Here is a 22674-nt window from a genome sequence, read left to right as displayed (position 1 = left end):
TTCTGTATTCATTAGCAATCATCATTTCAATTTTCAGAAAAATGGATCGGTCCGCGAATATTTTACGAATTTTTTTCAATGGTCTCTCAAAAGGTCACGTTGATATCATGTATGATCGGGCAGGTTTGGGCAATCAAGATACCTGTATGACGCGTCACAAATATTTTTTCACAAAATGTTCCTGAATCGTCAAGTCTTACCACAGAAGACAAGAACATCATTCGAAAAGCTTATTCTACGCAAAAAGTAGGTTCTGGAGGTAATTTTGAGAGTGGAATTCAAGTTAACGGCCGACGGTAAATACAAGCCCATTGTTGAGTCCATGTGGATTTAATTACGTTTACACAGCAGAAAGACCCAAACCCCATTTTGACATGAAAATCCTTTACTACTGCAGTAAACATTATCCAGATATCTTCGCTAGGCTCTTAAGAAGCTCTCTATGTATATTTTTTCCGTGATTTCAACTAAAATTCCATGGATTTCATTCCCTTTGGTGCAGGGCATTTCTGTCACGCTCGATGGCGACTTTCGGAATATCACATTCTGATGTCATTTCCACAACCTTTGTTTATTTCAACCGATTCAAAAAAAAACGACCAGTGATTGTCTAATTTCATAAACATCCGATGTGCCAAATTTCTAAGGAAGCGGAAGTAACGCAATTTCTCAACAATCTTACCCTGAACGGCTGCAATTTTGCGGCCGCCGTGGAGGGGTGTGTGGGAAATGGGTTCAAACGGAAATTCAGTTTAAATTGATGATTGGATGCTCTTAAAAATAACCAAGAAAATTATCCGAAGAAATGTTTTTGAACAAAAGAAAGACCCGGATTTTAAAGCGCTGATTTGCCATCGAACGACTGAGCCCTGTAGAACATCTATTGCACCAGTAAGGGCCTGTTTACATGGAGATAGGGTGACCCTTCTAAAAGGGGCACCCTCTTAGAAGGGTAACCCATTGCCTATTGTATTTCCGTTTTGGTTTACATGAATGGTAGGGTCACCCTAGGGGTATCGCCACCCTATCTGCTTGGTAGGGTAACCCTAGGAGGGCCAACTTTTTGCCATGTAAACACTTGAGGTAGGGTCACCCTTGTAGCAGGGTCAACTTTTGTGGGATCGGATTACTGTCAGATTGCAGCGAAAGTCTGTAATTAGGGTCACCCTTTCTCCATGTAAACAGGCCCTGAAACAAAATGTTCTATTAACTTGCCTAACGCACTCTACAAGCACTTAGACAGAACCATACGATATCACTAGTCTTCACAACCTTTTCTCTGTACGCAACCCTCACTTTCCGATATGCAAAAAATATTTATCTATCGCACGAACCATCCTTCCTTCCCCCTCAACTGCTACCTGTACGCCTACAAATATATCGAATTCACTCTCCTAAGCTCCGAGTACCCCTAGTTCTAAAAACTGAGACTCCAATGGTTTTTGTTTTCAGTAGGACAAGTTTGACTAGTTAAAGTCGGAAAGATCCGGAAGTACAGTGAAAACAGCTCGTCTTGAATTTAGCGGGTTAAAAATGCAAGCTGTTTTCTCAAGCAAAAACAAGGGATTGTCTCGCCTTTTGACCGGAAATTCCCTTAAAGTTATACTACCTCGCGAGATAGTATATAACTCATCCTGATAAATGCCGCAGCCAATTACATTACCCGTAGTGACAGAAAAAACGGAAATAATCGGTTCTGTTTTACCGCTTAGACTGCAGTCAGATTACAATAAAATAATTAACCGTTCATCACACTGCACATGAAACACTAAGCAACCTACTTTGAAAATGATTTGTTCAACATTATTTCGTAACTTTTTTTCTCAAGAAAACGCTAATGAAGGGCAGAAATTAGAATTTCTGAAGGAGATTGAGCTCATGAAGCTACTGGGGAAGAATCCAAACGTGCTGAGTTTTGTAGGCTGTTGGACAGAGGCCACTCCACAGAAGACGCCTCTTCGTCTGATTATGGAGTATGTTCCCCATGGAGACTTGCTTCACTGGTTGAGAGCAAAAAGAAGTCAGGTAATTATGTTAGCCAAACATCATTAGTAAGCCAATTCCTATAGATGCATTAAGCATTAAGGGTAAAACAAAGAATATTACAACATTTGGATAGGAAAATTCAAAGGAATGTTTTGTCCTGAGGCGAGCTTCACTGGCATCTTAAAACTAAAATCATCTGGCCCAGTTGTTCCAAGGGTGGATAGCGCTATCCACTGGATAAATCAATCGGTTTTGCTGGTGTTTATCCGCTGGATAGTGATTCATCCGGTGTATGGCGCTATCCACCTTTTGAACAATCGAGGCCTGGGTGTTAGCCAAAACAAATTATATGGTTGTGAATTTTTGGGTCAATGAGGACCACAAACCGTTATTAATGATAATGCCTACAATTGCTTACTTGTATACACAGATTAGAGGCTCTACCTTGGGAGCTGCTCTTATTACTGAAAGCAAAAAACAGTATGCAGGAACAAAAGAATGCAACCCAGCTACACTAGACCAGGTAATTGCTTCCTAATTTTGATATGATGTTAAATCCAGGGTACAGACCTGATAGATCTTTATTCTCATTCCTTTGTGGCATTTTTTTTTTTATTTTAAGTGGAGCAACATGAACTGCCTAAAGCCTACAGTAAACAGTATAGGATAGCCTTGTAGCCTTGATTCAGGGATGCGGCTAAGCGCAGGCTGCTGGTGAAAATCGCCGCTTGAGAAAGGGGTGAATTTTTACCGTCGATCGAAGCAACTGCGAAGACCGCAAATTATTCTCCACAAAGTTCAAAAGTCATCCGATGTGTTAACAAAAAAAATTGAATTTCTGTTAATCTACACAGAATTATCATTAGAATTTATCAATTCTGGAAATGAAGTGAAAGCGTTGTTTAAGGACGTTCGCGCCAATTGTTTCTGCGCATCCTTACTGCGCACGCAAATCCACACGTCACGTCATACACGAGCGCGCGCGCTAAGTAATAAAATGAGAACTGATAGAGCAAAAGACCATTGCTATAGCTTTGCCTGGATTTAACGGTCTTGGACGTTCCGTGACCGCTATTTTTCTTTCCAGGAACAGATTTTATTTACAATTATCTCCACGTTGTCCAAAAATGAACAAAAAATCAATGTGGGAAGTTCAAAAAATTTCAAGATTTCTGCTCACGGGACATCAAATCCTGCCATCTTGCGGCTGCAAGGCGCGTGAAACTGTGGTCGCTAAATGCGAACTTGATCTTTAAGGGAACCTCACCAGTTGACTAAATTCACTTAATTAGTCCACAAACAATATTTGGCAGAGAAGATTTCACGTCAAAGATTTAATTGCAATAAATTTGGGTTTACAGACACTAGCCTTATTCGATAACGAAGCCCGATTTTGTCACATTTTGAGTGTTTTTCCGGACATGTTCTCTCCAAAACGAAGTCGGTGACCCCCCATTTTTTTTACATTTCTGACATAACTAAGTTATCATCTTACAGTGGTAAAAGTTTCAGAAGAAAATCAATGTTGAAAAAATTCGCGCGAACGTCCTTAAGTACTTTTGTTCATGTCTTCTCTTTCCCTGTCTTTTGCCACCTTGAACAGTGCCGGGTGTTGCGAGTCACTGGAGCCAATCTTGTTAAAAGGTCGGTTTGATGCACAGAGCGCGAACTTATCGCAGAAATAGAACCATCATCTCGATGAATTTATTCTTAGCTGCGTCTCTGGTCATTATGTTTTACAGATAAATTTAAATAAGGTTTTACAGGTAATTGAACTTTTAAAAAACTGTTAAGCCACTGTTACACCTTGAAACTATTCGCAGAAACTTGTGGATAACGGCGCAGCGAAACACGTTTCAGGAGACATTCGTGACACTTTTTTGAACTTCTGTTGCGAGACAAGTTTCACGAAAAGTAGAACCGCTTTCTACTTCTCCAACGGTCATGGCAATCGCGGTGGTGATAAAAACAGGAGTTTCACTGTGTAACACCACTTCGAAACTGGTTTTGCTTGGTCTTGTTACGCTACTCTGCGTAAGCCAATCAGAAACCGGCTAAGGCCCTGTAAACAACATTTCGAGACCAGTTTCAACGTTCCTGAACGAGCTTCGACCTTTTATGTTACACGGTGCAACGCCTGCTAAACTTGTTTTGCAGTGCCGTTTCACACAAGTCTCAGCTAAAAGTTTCAACGTGTAACATCGGCTTTATGCTGCCGTTGATAATTTTGAAGTGATCATGTAATCTGTTGTTTCTCTTACTAGAAGAGCAATCTGACATTTAGTGTTTTAGAGTTCTAGAAGGCAGAGTAGAGTGTTAACGCAAATTGATTTGACTGTAAAAAAATAAAAAGGTAGCCCAAAAAAGGTAATTAACTTGAAGGCTAGAGGTTTGAATCAATTTTTGTTAACTCAACTGCAATGAAGCTTTTGTTAATTAATTTTAACCGAATAAATTTGTTGCTTAGGTTGGTGAAGCAGATGGGATTAAAACAAATGTGTTGTATGAAAACAGCTGCATTTCCACATGTGCCTTAGCACATGAGGAAATCATCGCTTCTGGCAACATTGATTCTGCATCACCCTTGATGTGCTTCCCCTCTACATCGGCAAAAGATCACAAAGAAACAATCACCTCTAGCAGCAATGAATGTGTGATACCCTTGATTACCATTAGCTGCCCTACAACATCTGGGGAAGGACAAACCCTCCCTTCTGGCAAGGATGAACGCACAATACCCTTTCTAAGCCTTACTTCAATAAGTGGAGAAGAATATGATGAAACCATCGCTTCTGGCAACATTGATTCTGCATCACCCTTGATGTGCTTCCCCTCTACATCGGCAGAAGATCACAAAGAAACAAACACCTCTAGCAGCAGTGAATGTGTGATACCCTTGATTGCCATTAGCTGCCCTACCACATCTGGGGAAGGACAAACCCTCCCTTCTGGCAACGATGAATGCACAATACCCTTTTTAAGCCTTCCTTCAAGAAGTGGAGAAGAATATGATGAAACCATTGCTTCTGGCAACAGTGAAAGCACAATACCATTGTCCAGCACCCATCCTGCTTCTGCAGGAGACGATGAAGGAGACCTCATCGATGATATCAATGATGAAAGTGGGATTCCTTTGCTCAACTGCTCTTCAACATATCCAACAGGAAATGAAGAAACTGACATCGCTGATGGCAACAATGCGATACCTTTAATGGTATTTTCGTCATCCGCGTCAAACCAGGAAGATGTTCTTACTAAAAATATGGGCGATGAATGTAATGAGGATTGCGAGTCATTTGCTCCACTTGATCTTTTAAAACTTGCCTGGCAGATTGCACGTGGCATGGTAAGTTAATAATGGTTGGAATGACATTAGTCAATTTTCGCAAACCAGTTGAGGGCTCTCAAGCATTTCAGCTGGGGTGCCCAGCCCTCCAAGTTGGTCGCCCAAATTAATTAATCATTTATTTAATTAATTATCTGAGATCAACAACGCAGCAAGATCCTCAGCCATCTCTCTCTCAACAAAACATTACTGCTACTGCTCTGGCGATCATCGAACTCGTTAGTGCAAGAAAAACCCGCAACCGGTCAAATTTTTCGTGCCATACGTGAGAAAGACGAGAAAAGTGGCAATGCCACCGATGTTTTTCAGGTTTAAAAATGAAAAAGTAAAGATTGCGGTAGGTTTATGTAGAGACGTTTGGGTCTAATACAGGTAAACTTTTTACTGGTTAGTTGGGTTGAAAATAATTTTTTTTGATTTCCGTGGAGCTTTAGTGAAAACTGCCGTGAAACAATGAAACCACCGCGGCCCAAAAGCTAGCAATTTTTTTTTTGAGCAAGTCATCTTGATCTGGAGGAAAATCATGGCTACAGGACAAAACTAAAGTATATTTTCCTTATATTTGGTGGAATGAGCTTTTTGTGGATTCGGTCGAAGCAACTGTCCAGTCACAGCATTATTTGTTCAGGGCACGCAATGATTTGTCACTACACCAAAGACAACGCGGGATTGCTCTGTTTCTAAAACAACAACAAATAACATGATCTCTTTCCCTTTTTTTATTTCGTCATTTCATATACAGGGGGAAAACAAACATAACCTAAATGTATTTTAGCCAAGCAGGCACAGCTGCGAGAACTCGTAAAAATGTTAAATTTGCGTAGACTGCCATTCCCAGGTTCATATAGAAGTAGGCTGCACCGCTTCGCCGGCCGCGCTTTACCGCTGTCAGAGCAAAAGTAACAACTCTTTTTGTTTTAAACTATAACCAAGAAATGAAACTCCACGTTCCAAATTTAATGCCATTTTTTTGCGGCCGCCGGGCGTCACGTGCAAAGTCACGGATTATGTTACATGTCAAATCATGTGGAACGGTCTTTGAACCGATTGTTTCGTACGAAGAAAAAAAACTTTTTCCTAGAGGTTTCGTAAACTGTAACCACCAGCATATTAAAATTTTTAGCCGCTTTATCTGCTAGAAATACTATAAGCCAGAGTGTCCGGCCGGGCGACCGGGTAATTTTTCTCACTCGCCCGAAGCCAACTGTTAGTCGCTCAGGCTACCGGGCGCTGTCAGAGCACAGCCTTGCATGATGATTCGGTTGTATTCGCTATCGCTCAGCTAGCTTCAGGGACCAGGCCTTCAACAGTAAGATCTCTGTTTGTGACTGGGAATCACGATTACGTAAACTCTATCCAAGTCAGTGTTGTAATATTGTTGTGCGCAGCATTACGTGAACTCTTTGCATTGCTTAAAAGGTGGTTGATTGGTCCTCTGATCTTTGTGCAGCTTTGTAATGCCTGGCGTGGCATATCAGTACATGTTATTGCGCCCAGTTTCTTTATAGTGTTCTGTTAGAATCATCCTGATGAGATTTTTAGTGGAGTGAAGTATTGAACTCCTATCCTTGTATAAACAAATTCTTTCGTTTAAAAAGTGCTAAGACCTAAGGCTAAGTAAGTCTATTTGAAGGAATCAATTATGTTAGGAGTCACTTTCACTGGATGTACAATTGGCGTGATATGATCAAGAAGTCTCTTTGAATGGCCCGACGGTTTCTTGAAATTCTCCAGTTCCCAAGCCACCAGCTTGGACTTTGCATCTCAAATCCCTAGCAATACCCATAGTTATTGTTTGTCGTTTACAGAACTATCTTTCCCAGAAGGGCCTAGTCCACAGGGACTTAGCAGCAAGGAATATTCTCGTGGGACATGGTAAGAAAATCAAGATTGCCGACTTTGGATTGATGCGGATATTGTACCATGAGGTGTACGCAGAAGACACTGGGAAGAAACTGCCGGTGAAGTGGATGGCTCCTGAGTCAATTTTTGAAGAGATCTTCACCACCAGGAGCGATTTGTAAGTATCACGTTTCGTTTATTATATTCATTAAATACAAGATAATCAATATGATGTTAGTACATTTTTCATTCAATGGATTGTATTAAATGTTAGAGATAACTTGTCATCTTTGGTATTGTATTAAATAAATTCCACTTCTAAGTCTAAACTACACACCAGCAGCAAAATGAACACTGTTTGGTAATTTTGCTTATCCATTTGTTTTACTTGCAGTTGGTCCTATGGCGTGGTCCTGTGGGAAATTGCAACTCTTGGTCAGTGATAAGAATTATTTATTCAATTTTAATTAATATATTTGTACCATAATTTTTGGTCATTTTCCATAATGAGACTCCAATGCAAGAAGGTGTGTTTTGTGAAACTACACTCATTCAAAAGTGTGTCTCAGTCTCTTCGGTATTACTATAACCTGGCCTCAGTTGTTCAAGCTAACTCCCCGGATAACTTTATCCAGTAGATAAGTCACTATCCATTTTATATAAAATATACTCTACATTGAACGATTAAACGCTGGCCAAGACTTTCGCACACACCTACATGTAATAAGTTAATGCTCAGGGTGTGCATATTCATAGATACGTAAGCAAAGACTGAAATCTTCGCTCAAATTGACATTATCGGATAGTGACTGATACTGATTGTTTACTGACTATGTATAGGCAATTGACTGGCTGACTGACTTCCCAATGGCCCACTTCCCATCTGACTTAATTGTTAAACGAACGAGCGAACATAGGAACGAATTTCTTGTTTCTGTTTTATTGCACTCTTAAAACCCTATTACATAAATTCTTAGTGACAGAGTAACCACCCCCCAGGGCGGCGGCTCCCATATTAAAAGGGGATGCTCGTCGGAAGGCCCCAGGCTTTTTTTGATCCCTAAAAGAGGCCATGTTAAAACACAGACAAATAAAAAATGCAGTGACTTTTAATGATGGCAAAGACATTATCACCTAGTACTTTCACCTACGTGAAGAAATATAAAAGAGTAAATATGAAACTTTTATATTTCTTCGCAGTGCGAAAGGAGAGCGTCAAGGCTACATATGACTGCGTTTTGCCCAGAAAACCCAAAGTGAGACTAAAATCCGAAATTTACACCCCTAAGCGAGACAACGAGCATCCCTCCTCTTTTATATGGGAGTCCCCCCCCCCCCCCCCATATAAATATGCATATTAAATTGAACCAACAACACTAATGCACGAAAACTTGATAACAAAGCTTGTCCCAGTGCTCGTTTTAGCTACATTATAGATTTAAATTGGTTACCTTGTTTTGACAGAGTAGGTACATGCTTTTGCTAACAGGCGATCTTAAAACTATGAATGCAAGCCATGATTACGTTTATTTTGGAGACTAGAAGTTGAGTCGTGAGTTTTCGTAAAAAGATAATTTCAAGTCAAAATTTACACACAACTTACGAAAAGTTCCCATTTCTTCGTTTCCCCGCCTTTTGCTATCTCATATCTTGATTCAGGTAAAGGGAATGGGTTAGATTAGAGTACTTTTGTTCTAACTTAGATAGCCATATAAGATATCGCACCACATATCAAGTCTTACTTGAGCCACGCACAGCAACTGGAAATGAACTGATGATTAGTAATAGTAATAGGACTGAATGGAGTACAATTAATTGCGTAATGGTGCAAATGATTTCAAAATCGCCCGAACGCGCAGCGCGAGGCCGATTTAATTAAGGGAGTAATCGTGCAAATGATTTCAAAATGGGCCGAACGACACGAAGTCCTATTTCTAATTAAGCGTAACTATAACAAAATGCGAGAAAGTCAGAACAAAATTCGAGGATAAAAGGTCTTTGAATACCTTTTTTTGTGAAAAGTCAAAATTATATCCAATCTGTTTTACAAACAGTGCAAAAACAGCAAGAAAGACCCCATTCCGAACGTATGTTATTGACGTGCGAATGAAGGAGGTGTCCAATTACAGGTATGCAATTTGGAATTGTTCAAATTGGATACTTGGATACCCACGTGATCGCACGCCAATTACGCGACAAATAGTCGCGCACAGAACCAATCAGATTCAAGAATTTTGTAATAGTTATGGTTAGATTTAAAAGCCGCTACTGTCCGGGCATGCGAAATGTTCATTTTCGGTTTAAGTCCTTGGTTTTAAAGCGTCGCATCCTTAAGCTCCCTATTCACGAAGTTACGGGGAGTGACCAAGAAAGATGGACTGGCGTTTTCAGTGCGTCTTGGAAAAAGGTGCTTTTTTCTGTTCACTGCTGGAAAACTAATTTGAACAAAAAGTTGCTAGTTGGCACTTTCCTGTATAAAAAATTGAAATGAAAGTCTATGAGTTTTGTAATCTTGGTTCTCCGCCTTGCCGAACAATAGGCAGAAGTCCAATTTACATTATCACTATTGTCAGTCTACAGTCCATGAACCCGAGCCACTTCTCTTGGCTGGTGTCCAGGGTTTGAATAAAGTATTCTCGTTTGTCTCACGATGTGGTGACTTGTGATGTAGATCGCGGCATTTCGACTGAATACTGCCTGTCTTCATCAGGCGATAAGGTCGACTGGTTATGCATCACCTTCTAAGTACGATGCTCTGCTGTGATTGGCTGGTTTTCAGTAGCTGTGATTGGTGCATTTCGATCCTCATTGTTTCGGTGTGTTGTTCCTTCGGCGGTCCGCTGTCGTACGGTTCTCCTGTTGTTGTGTTTCTTGGTCGTGGGCATCCATGCTTCCGAAATTTCTATACCACTATCCCTGTTGATGTTGTTAGGGTGAAGTCTTATGTGAATCGCCTCATTGATCCTGCGTGAGTACCAATGAGGATCACGATCAATAAACTTTACTTCGTTCCAAAGCGGGTTGTGTCCGATGTTGTTAGCGTGTTCTGAAACAGCGGAGGTCTGGGTACGGGCAAGTCGGATGTCTCGCTGATGTTCTTTGATTCTATCTTGCATAGGTCTTCCAGTCTCGCCGATGTAGATTTTACCGCATTCACAGGGAATCCTGTAAACCACGCCATCTTGTATAGTCGGCTCGACAGCGTCTTTTGGTCGTAATGTAGTCTCCGACTTGAAAACAGCGCGATGCCTTGTTGCTGTAGGCAGCGACGAAGCTGTTCGGACTTGTACTCGATCGTGGGCTCAGCACTGCTATTCGGTTTCCTGGTCTTGGTGATTTTTTGCAAGAAAGAAAGAGGGTAACCATTAGAGACAAGAACGGAAGACAGGTGCTTCCTCTCCATGGAGATAACAAAGGGTTTTGTTACGAGACCTTTGGCGTGTTCGTAGAGGCACTTGACAATACCGCGTTTTACTGATTGCGGGTGGTGGAAATCATACGCTAAGTACTGATCAGTGTGCGTAGGCTTCCTGTACACGCTGGTGGTGAGGCGGCCATCCGGTTCTCTTGAGACTGCGGTGCCAAGGAAAGCGAGTTTGTAGTCGTTCTCTGTCTCCATGGTGAAGCGAATGGAACGCTGCTGGCTGTTCAGATGCTGTAAGAAGATGTTAACGTTTCCGCGATCCGGGATGGTAAAAGTGTCATCAACGTAGGTTTGTAAGCCAAAGTAGTTATTGCCTGTTGTTCGAAACTCCTTGTATAGGTTAGCAATAACAGCGGAGACCGGGCTTCCCATGGCTGCTCCTTCTAATTGTTCGTAAATTGATCCGTTATACTGGAAGTATGTGGATCTCAATACGAAATTCAGGAGGTCAGCGATCTGAGCAAATGTTAGTGTCGTGCGGTCCGCAAGGCTGGGGTCGTCCTCTAGTTTCTGTAGCGCAGTCTGTATTTTTCTCAAATTCTCTGTATACTAGTGTACAGTACTGGCCGCAGGAATAGCAGCATTACACGCGCGTATCATGCGCGTAAGTCCGCCATATTGCGCGCAATTTACACGCAAATCACGCGCGTGTTACACGAGAGTAAAAAGAAACGCGAACGTGTGTGTAAATAATTACACGCAAATTTTTCACAGTGCGTGTACAATTTTACGCGCAGAGTTTCTTGTAAAAGAGTGCAGAGTATTCACTGTTGTACATCAATTTGTAACGGCTTTTTCTCGAAGAAAATGTTGCATGTCTAATTGCCCTACTGGTTTACGAAGAATTTATTCAACTTTGAATTTCAACATTTTCGCGACAAGTGTCCACTTTGGTTGAATAATCAAGACCTTGTTTGAATGACTGTTGTTGCTGGCTTATCTGTGGTCGTCTTCTGAATATCACCACATGTTTGGCTGGCTCAACGCATGTTTGCGTTTCTTTCATTTCGTGTTCCGTTTCAGTGAGTGAAATCATTCCTAAAATAAAAAGGTTGCGAGTCGGGTGATAAATCACTGCTGCTAAGGCGAATATGTTATAAATTACAAGTAAAAGTAATGATATACTACGATGATGTTTCATTTCATTTTCTCACCGCCTGTGAATGAGCTGGCTGGACTCATGCACTGACTCAATCATTCAATCAATCAATCAACTTTATTTAAAACAGGGTAAATGGCTCAGCAAGCTGGTTTTCAGACATGCTGTGTAAGAATTACAAGGTTCGATGAGTAAAATGAACTAAGAAGAGTGAAAAGTCTAGCCATCTGGCTGGCTGACCCACCAACTGGCTGTTTGTCTAAATGTCTATCTGGCTGACCTACTGCCCGACTCTGACTGACGGAATGACTAACTGAATGTGTTAACAAAGGAATAAAGGAAGGAAGGTAGAGGTTGTCCATCCAGCTTGCTGGTTAACTAACCAACTTGATCAGTTTCTCAAAGACTGATTGGCTGACCGACCAACACTGACCAACAGACTGACTGACTGACAGACTGACTCAGTAAACAAATGAGGGAATGAACCAAATCTGGCCATCCAACTAGTAAAGCAGCTATCCAAAGGACTGACGGACGAAGAGAGTGAATAGTTAATCAATAGATTAATTGAATAACTGATTCACTGGCTAAATGACCAAGGAAAGAAATGGACTTACAGAAATAAGAGCAAGCAAACGAACGGGGAAACATACTCCGGTTTTGGGTTTTTGGGGGAGGGGGGGGGGGGGGGCGAGGGGAGAGGAGAGGTTAAACGTCTCTAAGATATTCCAACGCCAAGGCGTAGACATGACCAATCCGCCATCTTTCCTCAGTTCATGATGAAAATGGACTGAATGATCTCGATCTTACCGATTTTGTGTGCTCAGCATTTGCATCTCTAAATGTGCACTTACTTACTTACTTATTTATTTATTTATTTATTTATTTATTTATTTATTGTGAGGTTCAAATCTTTATGAATCGAGATTTTCTTTAGTAAAACACCTCGCTTTCTTTAAATGGTACGTTTATGGTGTGCCTCAAGACATGTTATGTGAATAATTTACAGGGGGCTCACCTTACGCTCTGAAGAAACACAAAGAGGTCTTGGAGAGCTTGAAGAGTGGTTACAGACTGGAAAAACCTGACATTTGCACAGACGCTGTGTAAGTTCTCCCTAAGTAACTATAGGCAGGAAACATCATATGAAACCATTTTAAGAAAGGTGTGGTACATACGATCGAAGTAGGAATGTTTAGAATTTCATAGTGTGAGTGAGTTGTTTGATCTGTTTTCATGCCTCTTTGCATCCATCTTCCTGAAACACAAAATTCTTGAAGATAACTACTAGGATAACTACCAGGTAACACAGTTGAAATTTGTTGCGACTTCATTAGAATGTGAGTTTGAAAGAAAGACCTCCTGTCGTATCTGGTCTCGCAGAACTCAAAGATGTACAAAACCACTGGCCTTGCCTTAGTTTCCATTTCCTCCGTCTCACACTTCCTGAAACGACACAAGAATTGACTAGAGCTACAATTACATGGATTTCAGAAACCATGCGTGTATAAAGCCTTCAGGTATTTTACTAGTGTACCTACACGGAAGAAATGCTGCCGAGGGGAAGGGGTCAAGTTAAGTAGACACGGTTCGTGCATGGAATTGAAGGGAGATTTTAATAGGCCATGAGCAGGGAGGGTACAAAACGTAAAGGTAGACTCCCACTGGAGAAAACAAAGAAAACAGTAGATAGAGGATATGAGCATGTACTTCTTGACATGGTCAGTTTTAATAAGCACAGAGTACTAGGTACTATGATTCATGTCAATGACTGAGATAATATACTTTGTCCTTAAGTAAATTCGAAATCATTAGTAAGTGCGATCTGTTTGATTTAAAAAAGGTAAGTTGTGGTTAAAATAACGACGCATCGTTTCTGAGGAAATACAACGTAAATAACCCCCTGAGAGGACATAATTATGTTTACTAGTAAAATACGAAAACCAGAAGAATTGACGAAAAGAAATTAAAGGTACTTGGGTAGCATTGGCATCGAGCTTGCTGATAATTTCCGAGTTCACTTCAACTTCGTTTTCACAGCAAGTGAAAGCGCGAATTGCTGTGGTTTTTAGTTCTACTTTTTGTGTGACTGAAGTACAGTAATATACGTGGTCAGTACTAACTAACAGCTTGATTTAGTGCCACTCCTTTGAGATTCTTTCACGACAAAGTTCACGGAAGTAAATCGCTGTCGAGTAGGGTTGGTATCTGGATGGGAGACCATCGAGATGTACGACACATGATTGCCATTCGTAGACGCCATATGCATCGTAATGCCTTTTTTTTTTATTGGGATACTCATATTCAACGGCAGGAATCCTGACCATTCATCACTCTAGTTCAGCCTGACAGCTTTTCCTTTTTGTATTTCACGAAGCTGCGATAACGTTTATCATGGATAAAAGAAGCGAAAATGAAGTGTAACACTGAAAGACAGAGCAGTCTTACAGGTTAAGTTTCCTCGAATTGGGAACGAGGCTGCAAGCTTCTGTTGTACCTAGCAATTTGCTCAAACATTTATTACGAACGAAGACTCTGGCACGTGGATCTTAATTCCTCAATTCGCACTTAACCACAATCCTTGCACCCCTGACCTTACTGCGACCACAAATCCTTGCGTTTTGAAGAAAATGTGTTCTTCTCTCGATTTGAGAGCTGCCTTGTTCGTTGGCTTCAGGTTCAATTACAGTTGGAACAGTGAAACACATGAATCAAACGGAAACAATGTTAACAGGTTATGTGAAGATCATCGATTTTCCTGCAGAGAAGAAAACTCCTTTTTTGTTAATTTTTAAGGTACACCTTGATGACAGAGTGTTGGAACCAGGACCCAGATGAACGGCCAAGCTTTCAGCGGCTGTATAACAGACTTGACGATATGTTGGAGGAGCAAGGGGAGTACTTTAGGTGGGACAATCACGACGAATCGAAATACTATTATACGACACAGGCTTCAAAGACAGTAGAAGGTGATGAACTGGATAGCCTTGAGGTTGTAAATCTACCGGATGTGTCCACGGTAAGTTTTGTAGTACAAACTTCTTGCTGTTGTAAACTTGTTCTTGGCCTTGCATGACAACTGAATTTGTGTATTGAAGTTACCTTCAATCTTGTGCTATCATACCTTTGATCTTAGCGGGGGTCAAACGCATCAGAAGCTGATGAACCAGCCCAACTCCAAGTTGAAAATCCACTGAATCCACAAGCTGCACGGTGATGAATTGGTTCATTAAATCACTTTTGAAACTCCTTAAAGTTATGCCAATATGCTTTGATCTCATTGCTGCCAGACACATCAGAAGTTTAGAAACAGGAAAATCATCAGGTTGTATGTATCCAAGACAAGTCTTCAAGCTGAATGATTTACAGTTGTCAACAAATGCTTTGCCTAGCATAACTGAGCTATCAATATTTTTAGTTAAAGTAAGTTACGAGACATAGCTGGAGATTTAGCTTTATGAACTTTGGCCTTAATCAGTTTCTCGGTTTAAGATAGACCTTGTAGTTAGATTGCTACTAAAGCTACGTCTTCATTGATTGATTGATTTATTTATTACCAATTGAGAGGTTACACTGTCTAAGTACAACTGGCTACCAAACAAATTGCCCACTGTCAGGCACATGTTCTTACCGAGACGGACAGATTTTAACAATTTAAACCTCAAAGATCTGCCTTGTCTTGACTTTGTTTGGCCATTAACAAGCAGGAAAGGTAAAGAATCTCGGACGACACAAAGCCCCAGGTGCACTCCACTCCTCTCATGGTCCACAATGCTCAAACAAACACAATGGCGTGCTTCTAGTCAGTGAAGGCAAGTTTACTTACACTGTTCGCGGGAAGCAGGTCAGGCCAGAGTGTTTCTTTTTTCTGCTAGAAGGCATTGGTTGCATATGTTAACTTGGCTAAGTCATCCAATTAAAAAAACGTCAAAAAGCTGTAGCTAGGCTGGGACATACGAATTGTTATCATCTGTGATCATCATCATATCATTATTAATTTTTATTTATTTATTTTAATAGTTTATTTCTTCTCAATTTTTTTGGCAATCCGTTACACCCAGTGTTCCTCCATTGTTGCTCCTGTAGATCATGGACTGAGTGCTTTTAATAGGCAACTTTCACGCTAGCATCATTTGACTACAACTACTAGAATTCAGTTTGTTTTTCTTTTCTTATTTAACTTTTGTGTTCCCAGCGGGCTCAAAATACCAATAGCTATAATTCGCATGGGACAAGCAAAACCTGCAGGATTCTGGTACTTGTAGCCAAATGGCGTCATCATGCAAATGTTCTATTGGTGAATCTAAGTTCAACTGAGCAAATATTTAAATTAACATTTCGAACGGACTCTCTCAACATGGCAAGCTCTTAATTAAAGTCGCCTTCAACCCACTTCAGAAGTGCACATAGTTAGATGTTCGCCTAATTTTGATATCAAACACCAAGTGTCCCTTTAACTGTAAGCATTTTGCTGCCTTTTGAAACAACAAAGTATGTGTTAGGGTTAGCATAATATTCAGGGTAGGGTCAATGCAGCTGATAATTTTTCCTTGCTCAGTGCAGTTTAGAGGACACTTAATAATGTTAATTGTGAGCATTTCTGGACACAAGTTGGGCGGAAAAACAAGGAACACTTCTTGACGCTCATCAATATCGGCGTACATCTCAATTTAGTATAATTGCATAGGTGATTATTGACAATTCTCTGCGCTGATTGGTTGCCGATGAGGTGATTATTACGGGATAATCTCTTAAGCGGTTTTTCAAAATGGCCACAGGCGGAAGAGCAATGGGACAACATCGGCGAACATCTCAATATGTGCATTTCTGGATATATCGTATCTCCTACTTTCTGGGTTTTCTTTTTCTCTATGATAAACTTTTGACCTCATGTTTTGTCTCAACAAGGCTTCTACCGAGACCCCAATCAACCTACGGACTCGTTCAACTATTTAAACACCCTCTTCAAAGCAAAATTATAACGTGTTGGCCTTAAAGACTTTGGCAGTGTAAAGAAAAGAAACATTTTCAGTAAGATGAAGGGAGTATTCAACCAAAAGAAACACAATAAGATAGCTTATAAGTAACCGTGCCAGGCCCTAAATTAGAAACAGCGATAGTCCTTGACATTTTAAAGAAAAGGAGCACATAACGATAAGTATAATAAATCAATTTCTTAATTTTGGTAATTTTTGTAAAAGTGCAAGCTGCACTTAAAGTATGTGCTCTGTTATGTTGTAGATGGTGCATTGGCATAATAAAAAAGAAAGTAGAGTAGAATTTCACTGCGTTATGTTTCTAAAGAAGGAGGGGAACAAGAAATACAAAATAAGTTGTAAGTTGTAAGTAAATATGCCAGGCCCGAAATTAGAAACAGCGATAGTCCTTGACATTTTAAAGAAAAGGGGCACATAACGATAAGTATAATAAATCAATTTCTTTAATTTTGGTAATTTTTGTAAAAGTGTAAGCTGCACTTAAAGTATGTGCTCTATTATTTTGTAGATAGTGCATTGGCATAATAAAAAAGAAAGTAGAGTAAATCTTTGTGTTTCACTGATTTATGTTTGTGAAGAAAGAGGGGAACAAGGAAAGGTCAGACATTCAAATGATGACACAGTAGCTTCTTCGCTGTAAGTAAACTTACAGAGGACAATGTTGAGACGGGAAAAATAGACAAGGAGACTAAAACAGAACCATATGTTACCATGGATAGATGGTTTTCACGTGACGTCACAGCGGCCAAGTTGGTGTACTAGGACAGTGGACATCCCCGCCCTTGGGGCCTGAACACTACTTTTATGCCAGTTCTGCGCAAGTATATTCTATTGTTTTGTAAACCAAAATGGTCGTCAATTCACGTGAGTGAAAACCATCTATTGGTGGGGGAAACGGTGCAACGAAAGGTGTAAGAGGAAAGACACTTTTCTAGGCAACTGATAGGGAGCGTAACACTAACAGCCAGTCATTATCACAAGGACAGTGCTTGTAGTGTTTATTACATTTAGATGCTTATGCGCGGCGGGTAAGGTTGGTATATACATAAGGTGTCTTTTGGCCACTCTCAAGAATACCATAATATTCTTTGTTTGTCCTCCAAAATTTTGCATAACCATTGTCTTTATTTTTTCTTGGGACTCTTCTAAGTCCCAAGAGAAACTGGAACATTAGGCCACTTTGAAAAATACCGTAATACTCTTTGTTTGTATTAGTATTGTTTCAAGTTTCTCTTGGGATTTGCAATGGTCCCAAGAGAAAATAAAAGAAATGGTTATGCAAAATTTTGGAGGACAAAGAGTATCGTGGTATGTTTGAAAGTAGCTTATTGGAGAGGGCTTCTTAAACAACGCTGACATAAATTAGAAGGGGAAAATTGTCGACAGACAAGCTGGTCCAGAAAACGTTTTGAATACACATTGACTTACTAATCGCAAGCAGAACTCTACAGTGAGTCTGAACAGGACTGTCGACAACATATGGAACGTTCTATATTCTGTGACAGGTTGACATCTAAAACAACGTTCACTGTGGGGACGATGGCGCAAAACATTTTTAGCTTAGCCCCAGACAAAGGTTTCCTTTTCAACTTAAAATAACGAGCAATTTTCTTGAAGCATATGTTGACCAGTGTTTTTCTCACTTGGTTTCTTAAATTGCAACTGAACCTTTATTTTACAGTGCTTTTTTAAAAGCTATATATCTTTCAAAGCAACATCGCCCAAAATTTTGATTAAAGAGTTTCACACCCTTAACGAATTCCGAGGTTCTTCTTTTTTTTTGGGGGGGGGGGGGGGGGAGACTGTGCTGAGTGACTCATGCAAAGGAACTTAGCTTTCTAAAAAGACCACACACCGGTTTGGCATATCACCTTGAACTGACGGTTTTTTGCTAAAAATTACTTTGTAAACATGTCTTACTCGCTTCAATGTGTTCTGGTCGATATCCCTATGTAGACGTCACAATAAGCTTGATCCAGTCCCCTCGTAGAAGCACGGTTTTCGGAATCCGTCATAAATATCGGGAAAAAGCAATGCCCTTAAACACTCACTATCAATCGTGAATTTAACCAATTCAAAACATCTTCTTTGCATGTTGCTTTAAAAAAAAAAATACTGTAAACAGCCTCGTTTCCAGGACCTCTCCCTTGCCTTCTGCGCTCGTTCCATTGGCTTCTTCCCGCCCCAGCCCCAAAACCAAGGAAAGGTCCTGGTGACGAGGTTGTACTCTACAATTAGGTAACAGTTGCACTGAATAAAAAAAAAAGTTTATTTTTCTTGGGATCTCAAAACTATGCTAACAATGGAGACCCTGGGAACGAGGTTGGGCGCGCAACACCATGTTACTCTGGAGGGGAGGTGGTTGGGCTGGTCTTTCATATACCGGATCCGAAATAATTAAGGTCCATGAAACAAAAGAACAAAGCGAACATAACAACACCTTATTAGCAAGGCCTAATCGGAATAACAATATTTTTTTTTTTGTTCCTCGCCATTTTTAGTCCGGTTTATGAAATTCTACCCATATTTTCTGTCGTGATCACAACTTTAAATATTCGGCTAAAAAGAAAATTACACTTCCTGCTTTTTATTAAACTTCTCGTTCAGCAGTTCTTCTCAATTATAGTTTTAAGAATTTTTTGTTGTTGAATGTGGTCGTTGAAGTATACGAGGGAAACTAGGAAAGAACATATCCAAGGGAAGGGGGGGGGGGGGGGGCCGGGGTCTTGTTTAAGGAAACGAGCCAAACTAGAAAGGAACTTATATCCAAGTTAGAGGGGGAGGGTTCTCTTCATTGGTTCCACTAATATTTCAAGGTATATAGAGTCCCGAGGAGGGGTTGTGAACTTTTTTTCTGACTCTTTTTTATGGGGATGATTACCGAACCGTTTTGTCGTTAAATTAACAACTTGTTACCATGGTGCCAAAACGTTGGTTACGAAGCAAAATTATAAACACGTTTTGATGATCTTTCCAATGTTACCATAATCAACAAAATCACCAGTGACCATTAATTCATACGATCTTTTATTTAATATATACTCAACAAAATCACACCATCGCTGTGGTTCCTTAGAAACGTCCGTATTACACTCTTTAATACAACTGTTTTGAGAAACACGCCTAGTGGCTCTTGTGAGGTCAATCAGACGAAATTGTTGCATGGAGAAATGTTATATTGCATTCAAGCATCGGCCGGGATAGCTCAGTGGTTAGAGCACCCCGCCAATTCAAACTTAGCGGGTGTCGAATCCAAATCGATGCCTGGCAGATGCTGTGTTTTTGTTTGTTTTACCTATGAAATTTTCTATTTCTTTTGAAACATCATAATGTTGCCATCCAAACTGTGCGCAAATTAAGTAAATACTTTATTAATACAAGAGTTTTCAGAAACCTGCTTTGTGAATGCTCTGAGGTCATTTAGACAAACTTGTTGCATGGAGAAATATTCTATTGCAAACCTGCATCAGCCGGGAAAGCTCAGTGGTTAGAGCACCCCGCCCAATTCAACTGTAGCGGGTTTCGAATCCCAATCGATTCCTGGCCGATACTGTGTTTTTGGTTTTTTCTACGAGGTAATTCTTTATGTTTCGCAGTATAAGCAGTCTCTTATGCAACGTGATCTTGCACACTGTGCTCAAATTAAAAAAATACTCTACCAATACAGCAGGAAGAAAAGCGCCTTGTAACGATTGGTTCACGGCATGCTAATCCATATTCAAAACCAATTTCAAATTTGTGACATTTTACACAGACCGTCACGATGGGAAGATGTGCTGTGGTGTTCAGATATGGCCAGAAATGCAAGTCAGTATAATTAGATGAAGGCGGATTTCACTAAGCGCCACGGAGTGTCCCTTTGCTATTTTTGCCCGACTTCAATTTCACTCGTGTCTCGGAATACAGACACTTAACGTCACAAAGTGACTCCCTCAAACGTGGCTCCTCAAGTGAGCATAAAAAGCTGCATTTACCTTTTTTGGGGGAGGGGGGATACATTGTCTAAAATAGCCATGTCTAGAAAGACGAGTTTCCTTCGCCACAAGCTTCCACAAAGAGTTTCAACAGAATTTACATTTGGCTTCAATGTTGCGTTGGCTAATGAGAAACTTTGAAAGTTTTAATAGTCACCCTTTACTTATTAAAGCTAACGTGCCAAAAAGACATGCGCACCTGATTTAAACTTAAAACAGAATAAATCACACCGGCCTACAATCGAGCGAAAATGAGACAAAGATGCAATATATAACTGGAAAATATACATAGGAAATGTCACAACGGGTTGAGCGAGGCTCGCTTAAGTGGCCACGTACTAGGAAAAAGCATTCCTGCCAATGCCCCTAGGAAAGTCTTAGACGCTCTGGCTTCATCCTAAATGAATGTCCTCTCATGTGATCAGAGAGGCCGACAAAGAAAGATCGATTAGCGAGGTAGTGCTTCGGTGCTAAAACAGAACTCAGACTACCATCACTCTACTCATAGTGTTTTGTTACTTTTTTATCCTCAAAGTTTGGGATTTTTCGCACTCTTCTTAATTGGCTTGGCTCATGTTTGTGTGACAGATCACATCGTCTTACTTGCGAGGGCAACTGTTTCTGAAGAAATCTTCAAACTTAAATTTTTTTGTGACTCACAAATCCTGTTTATTGAGCAATGCTTCTCACTTTGCATGCAAGGACATTTTTTGATTTTTTTCAAAATCCTCAACACAAAAGATTTTGCCTCGCTGATAATACCACACTATTACTGTGTCAGAGGCAACTCGAAGTTGGGCCACTAAGACTAAGGTGACTTAAGATAAATTTTCCAGCGAAAACAAAACTTCTTAGCCAATCACGAGCATGACATTATTGAGTGAGTGTGGTCTCCTACGAAAGTTGATACTTATTTAAATCTTTTGTTAAAATAGCTTCTTCTCTAAAAATGCCACAGCATATATCAAATATAATGGGAGTGGCACGTCCCTAGCCACTGCATAAATCTTGATGAGGGCCATTACATGTGTTTTTCATTTTTCTGAATTTTCAACTGTCAGGCCTCTTGTAGTTGGTTATTGTTGGGAAAACGTTCTGGAAAAATAGGGATGTCTAATATTAATGGTAAGGACAGCTGGAAGTGTTGACGTAATATCCAAAAAGGCTCATTCTGTGTATATGAAAAAACCAAAAGTAAACAGAGGTTTGCCGAGTACTGGATGCATCCAAAAGTAAAAGGAACTTTCTTGCCGAGTGCTGCATGCAGATACCTGAAAGGCCGGACTACACCAAAAATTACGTTGGAAAAAAGAGTGTCAGCTTTGGTTCGTCGATATTTTTCACCAGATGACTGGCCATTGATATTCTGCAACATCCATTCATTCCCTAATATCAAATCCACGTCCTCTCTTTGTTTTTTACAGGACGGAAATAAAGATCAGCCACTGGCCAAATATTCTCAAAAGAGATGAATGCGCCTGATAGCCAGTAGCGATAACTTGAGTTCCTTCATCTTCCATTCATTGCAGTTGTTCCTTGGGTTTGGTAAAACGATAAGCGATTCGTTGCATAAAGACACGTTATCATTGGTATTTTCTGTTCGTAAGTGCTTTCCTTGGTGGCCACATGCTAGAAAACTGCTATAAATCAACGTTAACCCTCAGTAAAAGTATTCCGTTAAAGGTCTGAAGGGGTTTGTCCGCGATTGTGGATTTCGAACTTTTGTCAAACAGCCAAACATCGCACAACAAAAGGAGACAGCCTGTGTTGGTCATTTTGGGTGAATTCCTTTCTGAAGACAGGCTTGTAGCTGGAAGATGAACCTTCTCCAAAACGTTTAGCTTGATTTCACATTTGCCTTCAATGAGTAACTTTGAAACATTTCATAGCCACTCGCTACTTAATTAAAGATTAGTGTTGCCTCATGAACATGCGCACTTGATGGAAACTTGAAATAGACTAAGTCATCCCACAATCGAGCGAAAATCAGACATAGATGCAATATA

General features: G+C 40.3%; 4 protein-coding genes across 6 annotated transcripts in view; 3 read left to right on the top strand and 1 right to left on the bottom strand.

The window, feature by feature from the left end:
- LOC138024763 (uncharacterized) overlaps positions 1 to 5244 on the top strand; it is a 57054-nt gene extending 51810 nt beyond the window's left edge. The window contains exons 11-14 of the mRNA XM_068871953.1: positions 1829 to 2025; positions 2417 to 2509; positions 4454 to 5177; positions 5228 to 5244. Coding sequence (XP_068728054.1) covers positions 1829 to 2025; positions 2417 to 2509; positions 4454 to 5177; positions 5228 to 5244 — 1031 coding nt within the window. The remainder of the gene's footprint in view (positions 1 to 1828; positions 2026 to 2416; positions 2510 to 4453; positions 5178 to 5227) is intronic.
- LOC138024267 (single-stranded DNA-binding protein 3-like) overlaps positions 1 to 22674 on the top strand; it is a 699715-nt gene that overhangs the window by 10764 nt on the left and 666277 nt on the right. The window lies entirely within an intron of this gene.
- The window catches only part of LOC138024274 (uncharacterized), an 847896-nt gene that overhangs the window by 582314 nt on the left and 242908 nt on the right, over positions 1 to 22674 (bottom strand). The window lies entirely within an intron of this gene.
- On the top strand, positions 5243 to 12916 carry LOC138024286 (tyrosine-protein kinase receptor Tie-1-like). The gene is made up of 4 exons (XM_068871446.1): positions 5243 to 5332; positions 7141 to 7352; positions 7569 to 7609; positions 12707 to 12916. Exons 1-4 carry the CDS (start codon positions 5249 to 5251, stop codon positions 12805 to 12807), a joined length of 438 nt encoding a protein of 145 aa, XP_068727547.1. The 5' UTR covers positions 5243 to 5248; the 3' UTR covers positions 12808 to 12916.

Source organism: Montipora capricornis, chromosome 11, assembly GCF_036669925.1.
Source record: "Montipora capricornis isolate CH-2021 chromosome 11, ASM3666992v2, whole genome shotgun sequence".
In the NCBI taxonomy this organism is placed as follows: Eukaryota; Metazoa; Cnidaria; class Anthozoa; order Scleractinia; family Acroporidae; genus Montipora; species Montipora capricornis.
The sequence above is the reverse complement of the archived record's forward strand: the minus strand, read 5'-3'. Positions and strand labels throughout refer to the sequence as shown.

What these genes read in the sequence shown, in the direction of transcription:
- LOC138024286 (XM_068871446.1), top strand. Translation starts at nt 5,249, where the DNA reads ATGGGCGATGAATGTAATGAGGATTGCGAGTCATTTGCTCCACTTGAT. An exon ending in GGCAGATTGCACGTGGCATG is followed by an intron (nt 5,333 to 7,140) that starts GTAAGTTAATAA and finishes TGTCGTTTACAG; the next exon opens with AACTATCTTTCCCAGAAGGG. An exon ending in GTGGGAAATTGCAACTCTTG is followed by an intron (nt 7,610 to 12,706) that starts GTCAGTGATAAG and finishes AATAATTTACAG; the next exon opens with GGGGCTCACCTTACGCTCTG.